The sequence below is a fragment of the Trichechus manatus genome, unplaced genomic scaffold (assembly GCF_000243295.1).
Source record: "Trichechus manatus latirostris isolate Lorelei unplaced genomic scaffold, TriManLat1.0 scaffold00048, whole genome shotgun sequence".
Classification (NCBI taxonomy): Eukaryota; Metazoa; Chordata; class Mammalia; order Sirenia; family Trichechidae; genus Trichechus; species Trichechus manatus.
The window spans coordinates 11,804,956-11,817,978 of record NW_004443984.1 but is presented as its reverse complement, the minus strand read 5'-3'; the positions used below and the strand labels follow the sequence as shown (position 1 = coordinate 11,817,978).

Sequence of the window (13,023 nt, the reverse complement as noted above, 5' to 3'; positions counted from 1 at the left end):
TATTACCATCCTCACTTCTAAGGAACATTCTGGTTTTATTTCCACCTGTCTGTCAGTTCGTGGTGGCTTACATGTTGCTGTGATGCTAGAAGCTATGCAACTGGTATTTCACATACCAGCAGGGCCACCCATGGTGGACAGCTTTCAGTGGAGCTTTCAGACTAAGACAGACTAGGAAGAAAGGCCTGGTGATCTACTTCTGAAAAGTAGCCAATGCACTTTTGCATCCGTCTTCTAATTCACTACTTCCCAAGGACGCACCTCTCTCCCCTGTGCAACAGACTGTTCTCTGCTCTCTCCCTGGCATGACCCTATGAATCCTGTTGCTTCGGGCATCTGCTGCACTTGCTGGTGCTTCTAACACCACCACCCAATTGCAAGAGCTGCAGCGCCACGCCCTCCTCCACCAGATTCACACCTGTGATTCCCTCATTGCTGGCCAACAAACCGTGACCCGCAAGCTAACCCCTCCACCTCTGACCCCCCTCACATGCACATACCATCTGTACCCACCTTGGACTGGCTGGTGGATTTACACGCATCTGAGAATGTGTCCTTCCCTCCTCCTTCCGGGGGGGAGGTAAGGTGACCCTTCCCTGGTCTTGAGCTTATCAGCCATGTGGCGTGATGATGCTCAACTCTTACCTGTATCTCCAAAGGTGCGACCCTAGGGGAGGGCAGCCCCGCTGGAAAGGTGAGCCAGGTGAAGGGGTCTGCCCCTGGCTGGGAATTGCAGCAGATGGGTTCAGGTCCTACCACGGGCCCCCAGGTACACACACTTCCCTTCTCCCCAGGACTGGATAAAACATTAGGTACACAGAGCTGTAGATGTGAGATGTTTGCTGGTCCTTTCTTGATGTAAACATCATTAATCAATCAATCAATCATCATTAATGATGGAAACCTTATTAAAGAGGTAGTACGTACCATGGTGGTTGTAGTAGAGCCAAAAGGTCTGGGCTCAAATCCCAGTTCTGTCACCTAGGGCTGTGTGATCTTGACAGATGACTTCACCTCTCTGTTTCCTCATGGAAAGTGGGAATAATAATGGTTTCTCTCTCCTAGGATGATTGTGGCTGTTGTGTATAAAGCACTTAGCCCGGTGCCTGGCACAGAGTTGGTGCTATTGAAGCATGAGTCATTGTATATGTCACACTGGGGCCCCAGAGTCCTCCCTCTCATAGTCCAGCCTCCTGGGTGTGGCCTCCTCATCTGTTGTGGTTTGGGACCCTGCAGGGCCTGGGGACCTCCCTGATCAGCCCGATTGGGCCAGGTTTCCCTTGCCCACTCCCAGAGCCACCCGCCTTCCTCCCACCATTACGCTCACCCCACTGAATGGGGATGGCGCTGTGATGTCTCCGTCTCCCCACGGTGCATTCCTGGAGGGCGGGTCAGTGCTCCAGCCATCCCTCATCCAGGATCCCTGCCTAGGGCCTGCACAGAGCAGGAGCAGCAAGCTTTGGGGTTGAGTGAATGAGGGAAGGAGGAGGGGGGAGGAGCAGTCCTTCCAGTCTGCTTGGGCCACTGTTTCCTTGGACCACTGCTTCGCTTTGGGTAGCAGAGTGTGTTTGATGGGAAATTTGGGTGTTGAGGGAGCAAACAAAAGTTTCCCAGGACTTTCTTGCCCATTCGTCGGTGTAATTTGATTAGCAAGTTGTGAATGATGGGGTATGGACATCCAGAACACCATATCCCAAGGTGGGTTTTGCAAGACCCTGGTGCACAGGTTGTCAATGGGGGTTAAGGGATGGATAATGCTGGGTTACCAGGGGCTCGACCTCTGGCCTAAGTCAGAGGCCTCCGTGGGGTGAACCCCACACTTAACCCCTTGCCCTGGAGATTGGGGCCTGAAGCCCTGCACCACGCAGGTCAAATCTGACTGCAGATTCCACGATGATCCTTTTAAGGTCGTTTCTTGTTTTTTAACTGGAGTGTTGTAACCATTAAGTTCCAAGCAGGGGTCCGGCCCCTGGGCTCGATCTGCTCAGGTTGCCTGCACAATTGAACTCCCTGAACCCATCCTGGCTAGTTTTCTCATTATGACAATTGGACTGGACTGATCCACTAGATTGATGGCCGGACATCAGCCGGCAGGAAGCCAGTGAGATGAGACTAGATGATCAGCCCAAGAATGAGGGCTCCTGCTGAGCTGGGGTGGGTGCTCAGCCCTCTGGAACGGGGCTGGGGAGGCAGAGGAGCAGGTCAGAGGCCTCACCAGCTGGGCTTTGCTGTCAAGGCAGCAGCGTTCCAAGAGTGTGGCTACAAAGCAGTAGTCGCAGCCTTCTTGTGCCCTACCCCAGCCAATGATCCTAGGAACTTGGCAGGGATTCCAAGGCACAGCTGGTTGGAGAAAGCATCAACTGGTACCAACTTATAAGGATTTGAGACTCCTTCCCAGATGCTGTTGTTGTTGTTAGCTGCTGTCAAGTTGGCCCCCAACTCATGGTGACCCCACACACAACAGAAAGAAACGTTACCTGGTCCTGAGCTATCTTCATGATCAATTGGGGATTGGACTGTTGTGATCCATAGGGTTTCCACTGGCTGGTTTTCAGAAGTAGATCACCAGGCCTTTCTTCCTAGTCCATCTTAGTCTGGGCTCTGCTGAGACCTGTTCAACATCATAGCAACACACAAGCCTCCACTGACAGATGGGTGGTGGCTGAGCATGAGGTGCATTGGCTGGGAACTGAACCTGGGTCTTCCCCATGGAAGACTGAACAACCATTGCCTTCCCAGATCCACCAGGCACCCATTGCAGTAGAGTCAATTCCGATTCACAGCAATCACCTCCTCTACCACCACCACCACCACCATGGCCAAGGGTTGGGACTGTCCCTCCCTTTGGGTGGCAGAGTGTGTATGATGGGTAACTGGAATGTTGAGGGGGCAAACAGCAGTTTCCCAGGGCTGTCTTCCCCTTTCTTCAGGTGTAATTTTGTTTGGAAGCTGAGAATGGAGGGGCACAGGCATCTAGAGCACCATATCCCACTGTGAGTTTCACAGGACCCAGGTGCACAGGATGGTGATGGGGGTTAAGGGATGGATAATGCTGAGTTTAGCACACTTTAGCAGGTTTATTTCCTCAAGGACTTAATGGGTTTATTCACATTGTGACTCTCAAAATAGGGGATGGAGGTGGAGTGTTTGACCACAGAACCGTTTCTCTGGGGTATTTTGTAGAAATATGTTGAGGCACTTCCTTAAGGTGCCAGGGGGTCCTGCATTCATGGGAAAATTCATCCCAAGAAGAAGGGTTTTGGGGGTTGGAGAGATCCATTGGAGCCAGGGAGATGTCACTGAAGAAGAGGAAGAGGATGATCAGCCCCACTCAGGCCCACAGGCAACATTCACGTAGACAACAATGTGAATCGCGCCCTCTACAGTTGTGCAATGCTACTACCTTTATTTGTCTGCCTGCTTTCTCCTCCACCCATCCCAGCCAGCCCAGCCCTCCTGATCAGCTTATGTCCCTCATCACCCCCTTCTCCTTTCTCCCATAGGCTACTTGACCGTCAGCATTGAGCCTCTCCCACCTGTGGTGGCTGGTGACGCCGTGACCTTGAAGTGTAACTTCAAAACGGATGGCCGCATGCGTGAAATCGTGTGGTACCGGGTAAGTTGCCATCACTGTCCCTTCCACACTTATGGCCAGGACTGATGGTACAGTCCTCACAGACCCTCTGGAGACCCTCACAGGTGTAGCTGTGTCCTCAGCTGCAGCTCAGACCTGAGTTCTTCTGTGCCTTCTGCCAGGTCTTTATCCTCTGCTGAAATCCCCTTAAAGACTGCCGTGCCTAGCCTTCTCTTCTGCCCTCAGAATCTGTCTTGTTCTGGCCTCCTTTGTACCCCTGTCATGGCCCTGAGATGGATGGATGCACAGATGGATGGATGGACGGACAGATGGACGGAGAGATAGATAGACAGATGTTGTTAGGTGCTGTTGAGTTGGTTTTGACTCATAGTGACCCTATGTACAACAGAACGAAACACTGCCTGATCCTGCGCCATCCTCACAATCTTTGCTATGTTTGAGCTCATTGTTGCAGCCACTGTGTCAGTCCTTCTCGCTGAGGGTCTTCCTCTTTTTCACTGACCCTCTGCTTTAGCAAGCATGATGTCCTTCTTCATGGACCGGTCCCTCCTGATATCATGTCCAAAATATGGAAGGCGAAGTCTTGCCATCCTCCCTTCTTCCAAGACAGATCAAGACAGACAGACAGACAGACAGATAGATAGCTGCCATAGAGTCAAGTTTAACTCATGGCAACCTTATGTACAACAGAACAAAACCTTGCTTGGTCCTGTACTATCATCACAATCACCAGTATGTTTGGGTCCATCATTGCCAATCCACCTGGACTATACGTCTATTCCAAGAAACCTCTTTAGCACCAAAGTATAAGTTTCTGAGAACACAGTGGGCCCTAGTGCCAGTGTAACACCTGCCAGATGGGAACGTCTAATGGTGGAATTTCAGGCATGAGGCTTCAGTAATGTTTTTGGCAGGAGCGAGAAGGACAAGAAGGCATCCTCACTTTAAAAGCAAATTACAGAGATGATTTGCCATGTAATACAACTACACATAAGTTTAGCCCTGGTGTCTGACACCATAAGTTTAGGTGTGAGAACAGATGTTATTAGAGACAAGCAAGTGCTCACCTGTCCAAGGCCCAGGTTTTGGCCGTAAGACAAACAGTCTCAGGTCTTGGGCCCAAGCATTGGCCTTTTCACTGATAGAGACCTTTGTGTGCCTAGACAGGGCATCCTAGCCTGATCTCCCTTTGCCTAAGGGAGTCGGGGCTGGGCTCAGATCCAATTGGCATTGACGTTCTTCTTACAATGCCAGAGCAGGGTACCACCATTTGGGAATGAGTTAGAGAACTTCCTTTTATGATCTAAAACATGGGTCAGCAAACTGTTTCTGTAAAGGTCTATCCTTTACAGAAGGGATAGACCTTTACAGAAAGATAGTAAATATTTTTGCCTCTGCAGCCATATGGTTTCTGTCACAACTACTCAACTTGCTGCTGGAGTGTGAAAGCGGCCATGGACAACGTGTAAATGAAAGGCTGTATTGTTTCCTAGGGCTGCCATAACAAAGCAGCATCCTCTGGGTGGCTTAAAACAACCGAAATTTATTGTCTCACAGTTTTGGAGGCTGTGTCCAAAACCAAGGTGTCAGCAGGGTGGGTTCCTTCTTGGGGACTTAGAGGAAGAATCTGTTCAATTCTTCTCTCTTAGCTTCTGGTGGTTACTGGGAATCCTTAGCATTCCTTGGCTTGTGGCAGCATAACTCCAGTCTCTGCCTCCATTGTCACATGGCGTTCTCCCTGTGTGTCTGTGTCTCTGCTTCTTCACGTGACGTTCTCTTCGTATGTGGGTCTCCAAATTTCCCTTGTCTTATAAGGACACCAGTCATTGTATTAGGGCCCACCCTAAGCCAATATGACATTATCTTAACTTGATTGCATATGCAAAGACCCTTCTTCCAAATAAAGTCACATTCACAGATCTTAGGTGGACAAGAATTTTGTAGGGACCTTATTCAACCTATGAAAGTGCATGGCTATATTCCAATAAAACTTTATATATGAACACAGAGATTTTAATTTCATATAGTTTTCTTAAGCCCCTAAATCTTCTTCTTTTTATGTTTTTCCAATGATTAAAAAATATAAAAACCGTTCTTGGCTTGTGAACTATACAAAAGCAGGTGGTAGATCAGTTTGGCCCCCAGGCTATAGTATGCCACCCCCTGATCCAAGACAACACTTTGCTAACCTTTGTAAGCTGCATCGCCCTTTCTTCAAATGAACCCAGTGGATAAAACAGCCAAGTGGAACTGGCCTAGCCGAAGCATGGTGGAGGATGAGGGAGGTAGAAGATGGGGTGGGTGTAGTTTTGTGGTCAAACATCAAGAGCTGGCTCCCCTAGTCCTTCAAGCTGCCACTGCATCCACTGTGCAGTACAGGGGAACTGTGTTAGAGGAGCCCTCTGGGGCTCACTCACCATTCACAGCCTTGGCTCAGAACTGCTCTCTTCAACCTCCTTCTTGCTCTTAGTCTTGTCTTGCTTTGAACTATCCTGGCCTTGTTGCTTCTTTCATTTTCAGTCTTTGCTTCATCATTTGCTGGTCAGTGCTATTTTGCTGGCTGTGATCTGGGCTCCTTTTAACCACAGTTGTGGTTCTCCATCTTAGCAGAAAGCCCTTCTTGCTTAGAATCAACTCCAGGGTATTCTACCCAAGCTTTCTCAGCATCCCTGTCCCCACAGATGTGAACCTGACATTCGGTACCCATAGGGTCCCAGCCTTATAGGAGGTCTCCATCCTAGATAGATCAATGGGGCTAGAGAAAGTCAAGACATATGTTAAATAGTGCCATGAACTGAATCACTAAGAGGTGTATTTACGCGATATGGGAACTGCTTGGCTGACACATGCTGCGAGCATCTCATTAGCACCTGGCAGAAGGACTGGAAAAAATTAACTCCAGCTCACTGCTAACAATGAGACCACATCTCGCTCAGCCAGCCTGTAGATGGGATCAGAGTGTTGCCAGCCTGTAGATGGGATCAGAGTGTTGTTGTTGTTGTTAGGTGCCATCAAGTCAGTTCCAACTCACAGCGACCCTAAGTACAATAGAACAAAACACTGCCCGGTCCTGCGCCATGCTCACAATTGTTGTTATGCTTGAGCCCATTGTTGCAGCCACTGTGTCAATCCATCTCGTTGAGGGTCTTCCTCTTTTTCACTGACCCTCTACTTATTAATGAATGTTTGCAGCTATTTCTTCTCATTTTGAGTTGTACCACATCAGCAAATGATGGTCCCGAAATCTTGACTCCATCCACATCATTAAGGTCGACTCTACTTTGAGGAGGCAGCTCTTCCCCAGTCGTCTTTTGAGTGCCTTCCAGCGTGGGATCAGAGTGAGGAGTAGTGAATGCCCTATCCAGTTGATGGAGAGAAATATGGCAACCCAGTGGGAACTGTTCGTGGGGATGAAGGTGGGAAGGAGCTTAGAGACAAGAAGAGACAACTGGCACCTCTTTGCCTTCCCAGCCTTTGCGGGAACTGACCTCACTCTTGTTGCTGCACTCACAGTGGTGAAACTCTTTCTGCAGAGACAGCTGCCAGGGTCAAGAGCAATGACAGTGCCAGGCGAGGCCCAGGTGTAGGGAGCCAGGAGCTGGTTTCTACGTGACTCTGAAGATGGAGGGTAGGGACTAGGGCAGGAGGGGAGGGCCCAGGTTCTGGTTTGGACACTTTCCCTACCCTTCTCTACCCCAGTGTTGAGAACCCCCTCCACCTCCCCCTCATCACTCTCTCCCACGCTAGCCTGCGATCACATTGATTGCTTTAAGAATCAGTTACATCTCTTACGGGTGTCAGGCCCTGCATCTCAGGCTATGGTACGCTGCACTAATTAATTTATTTTATTTCGTTTCACATCCTTTGACTGAGGGCCTCTGGAGCGGGGTATGCAGATGTATGCAAATCATATGCAAATCATCCGCCAGAGCCAAATGCTTGGGCCCTTTGAATTCTGTAGCTGGACCGAGATGGTGGCTCAGCTGAAGTGTTAGTCTCCTTGGAATCAGGGGAGTCCCCATGCTCCCAGTCTGTGATGGTGAGAGATGAGAGCAGGACATGGGAGGAAATTCCAAGGAAGTGGTCCAATGCCACTTCCTGTTTTCTCTTTGCCTGCTGCCACTCTGGCTTTGTTGCACTGATCGCCTCTTTTCCAAGAAGCCAGCTGAATGGAGAGAGATAAGAGCCTACCAGGATTGGAGGACCCCGGTACCATGGGCCAGGGCAGGACTTCTAGAAGGGAATGGGAGAAGCAGCAAGGGAAGCTCCTGTCTCTTTCTCCAGCCCGACCCTCCTCTCGTCCCCTCCTCCCCTGCCAGACAGCCCCTCACAGCCTCATCCCCATCTCCCTCTCCCCGCAGCCTGCCCCCGCCCAAACAGGGAGCCAAGCGTTGTGTTGTTTGTTTTCTGTACGTGTGTTTGCTTCCCTCCCAGGCTTCCTTCCCCTGTCCCCCATGAATGAGCTTACAGAGCCCGGCTTGGAAGGAAATGAATAGATTACACAGCCCAGCGAGGACTGTGTCTCCAGCCCCTTTAGAAGGGAAAAGCAGGGCATTGTGATGAGGCCGTCACTGCTGCTCAGCCCGGCGTGCACATAATGGCCCAAAACATGTATAAAGCCCAGCGGGCTACCGTTTGCTCCTGAAGACATTATCTAGAAATTGGATCAGACAGAGCTTTCAGAAAACATAGTGAATGAGTTTGATTCTTTGGGTAATTTGGGGGAGCTGATGAAACTGTCTAAAGCAAAAGGGATCCTCCCCTCAAGGTTAACAAGACCTCTGGCTGAACATTTGGGAAGACCTTTAGGACCCCTTGGGGAAGGAGGGAGGCCCTTGGGAAGAGGCCTGAGCCTGGGACACATTGCCCCATGGTGTAGCCAACTTGATGTATCCAGCCAAAACCATAAAACAGACTCAGAAAGGATATGTGATCGGAGCCCCTGAGTCTGGGCTGTCCAATATAGTAACCGCTGGCCACATGGGTGAGTCCCTGGGTGGTGCAAACAGTTAATGTGCTCACTGCTAACTGAAAGGTTGGAGGTTCACACCACCCAGAGGCATCTCAGAAGAAAGGTCTGGCAATCTACTTTCCAAAAATCAGTCATCAGAAACCCTATGGAGCACAGCTCTACTCTGACACACTTGGGGAATCATTGGAATAGACTCAATGGCAACTGATTAGCTACATGTGGCTATTACATTTAAAGTAATTTAAATTACATTTAAATTAAATTCCTCAGTCAGGCTAGCTACATATCAAGTGCTCACTAGCCAATTGTGGCTCATGGCCACTGTATTGGACAGCACAGGTATTGAACATTTCTATCATCTCAGAAAGTTCTGCTGGACAGTCTGCTCTAGATATCTGAAATTTTTTTCTGTGGCTTCTGGAATATACTGTGCTTTCCTGACAGGGGATAACAGGGAGTGCTCACTGAGCCAGCTTTCCAGCCAAACTAGCTCTAAAATGAATTTCAGTAAAATGAATTTTATCTCTCTTATACTCTGCCATCATGAAAGTATGTGGGACCAGGGGAGTGGGGAGTGATGGGAAGAGAGAGGTGGTTATCATTCTCAAAAGACTTTATGAAAAACATAAGAGAGGATGTCAAGAGAGTTGTTGGACCGCTGAGGTGCTGGGTATTGTAGATGTCTGTCAAAGCCCTGTTCAACTGAAGGATGCTCACAGTCCTTTTCACCATCTCCTTATGCTTTCTCTACTGTTACATGGGTTTGTCTCCCAGGTTTGAGATTCCCTGTCTCTATCTTCACAGTGCTTTCTTCCTAGAACTGTACAATGGCGAACAGCGTAGATGTGCAATTCCATATTTGGCCAGTAGGAGGCTGTCACCTAACCCTCAGTCTATCCTAGTATTAAAACCAAGACTTGGTTCCAGGAAATGAATGATAAATAATATTCTTTACGTAATCATTACAGTCCATTTTATGTCGACAAGTGGAGACTTATGAAGTAATACTGTTAATGCTAAACTTCATGGCTATTATTATCAAGCCTTTGCTATATTCCAGGCTTTGAATCAAGTGCTTTACATACATTAAAACATTTAATTTTCATGTTGGTTCTATGAAGTAGGTACTATTATCAATCCAATTTTTCAGATAAAGAAACTGAGGCCATCCAAAGAGTCTGTGTCTTAGCACATGTTGCCTTCCCTGACTTCTGTAGAAAGTTATAGACACTCCCCCCTCCATGATTCCGTAGCCTCTTTGTGGGTCTCTGTTCTAGCGCTTACCTCATCATGTCAAAACACCTGTCTGCCCACTGGACCATGAACACCTCAAAGTCAGAGGCCACGCCTTCTCACTGATGTGTCCTCAATGCTTAATGCAGAGTATCCTCAGTAAATATTTGTTAAACGGTTGTTGTCGTTGTTGTTAGGTGCCGTCGAGTCAGTTCCGACTCATAGTGACCCCATGCACAACAGAACGAAACACTGTCTAGTCCTGCACCATCCTCACAATTGTTGCTATGCTTGAACCCATTGTTGCAGCCCCTGGGTCAATCCATCTCATCGAGGGTTTTCTTCTTTTTCACTGACCCTCTATTTTACCAAGCATGATGTCCTTCTCCAGGGACTGATCCCTCCTGACAACATGTCTAAAGTATGTGAGACTTAGTCTCGCCCTCCTTGCTTCTAAGGAGCATTCTGATTGTACTTCTTCCAAGACAGATATTTAAATGGTAGAGCTACAAATATAAATGGAGCCCCGGTGGTGAAGTGGTGAAGAGCTCAGCCTGCTAACCAGAAGGTTGGCAGTTCGAATCCATCAGCCGCTCCTTGGAAACCCTACGGGGCAGTTCCACTCTGTCCTATAGGGTCGCTCTGAGTTGGAATCAACCTGACATACACAACAACACAACATAAATACAAATGCTTGTGCACATTTTGACAGACCACACCATGTAACCCACTTGTGTTTTGGGTAGGTGTGTGTGTATGGCTGATAGTATCTGTTTGTGGGACAGTGTGGGTCTTTGTACACTCAGGGGGCATTGTAGAGTATGGGGAAAAAAGGAACATTTCTTATTAGGAAACACTGTCGAGACTCATTTAGTTGGAGGTCACCTGCCCAGCAGGCAAAGCCAAAGGTCTGTTTATATCACAGAAATCCATTAAGCAGCCACAACGAATCATGGGAATTGAACCTTTCACAGCAGTTTTTATCATCCCGCCTTTGTTTTGTTTCCTTCCTTCAAAATTTTTTCCCTAAGAGCTGTTCTGGGCCTGAGTTACCAGGCCTCAGAAAAGAGGGCCACAGAGCAAGATAGGCAATCTACAAACAGCGATAAAGCCACAGCTTTCAGTCTTCCTTATCTCTCCGCTTTCACCTTGTGGGGAGACATGTGCCTGCATGTTTGTTTCGTGGTGTAGACACCTCTGCTTTGACACAACCTGGCCAGGGCTACATTCCCTTTTGGGGCTTTGCTGGATGCCTCTGCAACAAGGGTTTGTAGTTGCTTTGGGCCACTAGAGAAGGGATTGAGATTGGAGACTGGAAGGGTGGGCTAGAAAGAGACAGGACTTTAACATCTGAAGACCCAAGTATGAGCTGGTATGAGGCTTGGGGAATGACCTAACCTTTCTGCATTTTAGAAGCCTCATCTGAAACTGGGCATGAAAACTCCTTCTTTGTAGGCTTAAATGAGACAATGTCTGCAATCAAACAAGCCCAGTACTTGGCTCATGATGGTTCGTCCTCAATAAATGGTAGCCACTGGCCTACCACGTCTCTTGGTAGCTTAAGGAATCTGGAAAGGTAAGTTACAGAGTAAGAATGCAGTGAAAGGCATGTTGGGAGGAATCAGATGTCTTGAATTTCATCCTACCACCTACATTCCCAAGGGATATAGACAGAGACAGCACTTAGGTCAGTACACGCCTTTGTTCCTGTAAGGGTATGGTGGTGAACTCAGCGTATTTCAATTCTTTAAAATATCAGCCCATAGTTAAGCCATTTTAGTGGATCTTAGCTCTCCCTGAAGCAGAAAGCTATTTCAAAGAGAATTTACTAGCATTGGCTCTCTCTGAGTTTCAGTAGTTTCAGTATTTGACCATGTTTTGTTTGATGACCATAGGGGACACTGCAGTCAAATAAATCATAAGGGCAAGAAGGCAGGTACACTATTGGTGACCAGTAGTAACCAGGGGCAAGTCCTATTTAACTGGGCCAGGTCATCCTTCTGGCCCTGCTGGCTTAGAGCCTAGCAGGCAGGCACTCAAGCTGGGTGCTCCATGCTGCTCCTGTGGACCCACACCCTGATGTTACAGTTCCAACATCTAGATGAGAGAGGGAATGAAGAAGACAAGAAGCAGAAGCCTCCTTCTTCACAGAGCCAGGGCGGAGGTGGCCCAAGCTATCTTCTCCAGGCCTTCTTCCTCTGCCTCTGACCTTCCAAAGATACAACCCATGCCCAATCTCATCACTCCAATCACACGGGAGGATAGAGAATGGGGCCAAAGAGAGGGCCCACCAAAGAACGACTGATTGTAGAATAAATGTTATCACCCATAAGGAGGAAAAACAAACAAGTTTCCAAGTCTAGTTCCATTGCAATCTTTTTATTCCACACAACAAAAGCCCCCACGTTCAACCACAGTGGTTTGATTGGATCCATCCCAGACCCATGTCACAGCTCCTCCTCCTTGGAGGTGGAGTGATGAGAGAAACCTTAAGCTCCCCCTAGAGGTAAGAATGTGAATGGCAAGTATTACAGCCCCAATCTTTGGTCTTTAATGAAAGTTTGTTTGTAAGGGGCAGGGATTTCCCCCTCTGATTGATCATTAGAGTTTTTGGAAGGGTATGTAAAAAAATAGTGATGTCTGAGCTCATTCTATAGTCATCGAGCTAGAATCTTCAGGATTGGAGCCTTGGAGCATTTGTATTTGATTGTGATACAATCAGCCCAGCCAGGGACGATGTCCCGGTGTTTGGAACACTGATACAGGAAGCTCCTCCATCCATTCATTCAACATTAATTCAATACAAATGTACCGAGTTGGGATGGTTCCAGGCACTGGGGGAACAAGACAAGATCCCATGCTCATGCAGTTTATTTACCGTGGGAGGGGGAGAGGATAAAAAGGTAAACAAGAAATATACCATGTAATGATAAGTATGGTGCCTATAATTAAAATAGACTGATTGATGGAATAGAAAGGGATTGGATTGTTAGGTAAGAAAAGACTCACTTAAGCTGACATCTCAGAGACAACAAGGAACCTGACATGTTTAGGAGAGAAGGTTGAGCATTCTGAGCAGAGAGAAGACCAGATGCAAAAGACTATGGTGGGAACAAGTTTCATATGTTCAAAGAACATAAAGAAAGCCCACGTGGCTGGGAAAAAGCAAGGAGGGGGTAGAGTTAAGAGATCAGCTTGGGCAGATGGTCAGGGACCGTTCATG

General features: G+C 48.0%; 1 protein-coding gene across 1 annotated transcript in view; it reads left to right on the top strand.

Moving 5' to 3' along the window:
- The first annotated feature begins 1,670 nt into the window (after positions 1–1,670).
- IGSF21 (immunoglobin superfamily member 21) overlaps positions 1,671–13,023 on the top strand; it is a 194,175-nt gene continuing 182,822 nt past the window's right edge. The window contains exons 1-2 of the mRNA XM_004377197.3: positions 1,671–1,698; positions 3,504–3,616. Of these exons, the coding sequence (XP_004377254.2) occupies positions 1,671–1,698; positions 3,504–3,616 (141 nt within the window). The remainder of the gene's footprint in view (positions 1,699–3,503; positions 3,617–13,023) is intronic.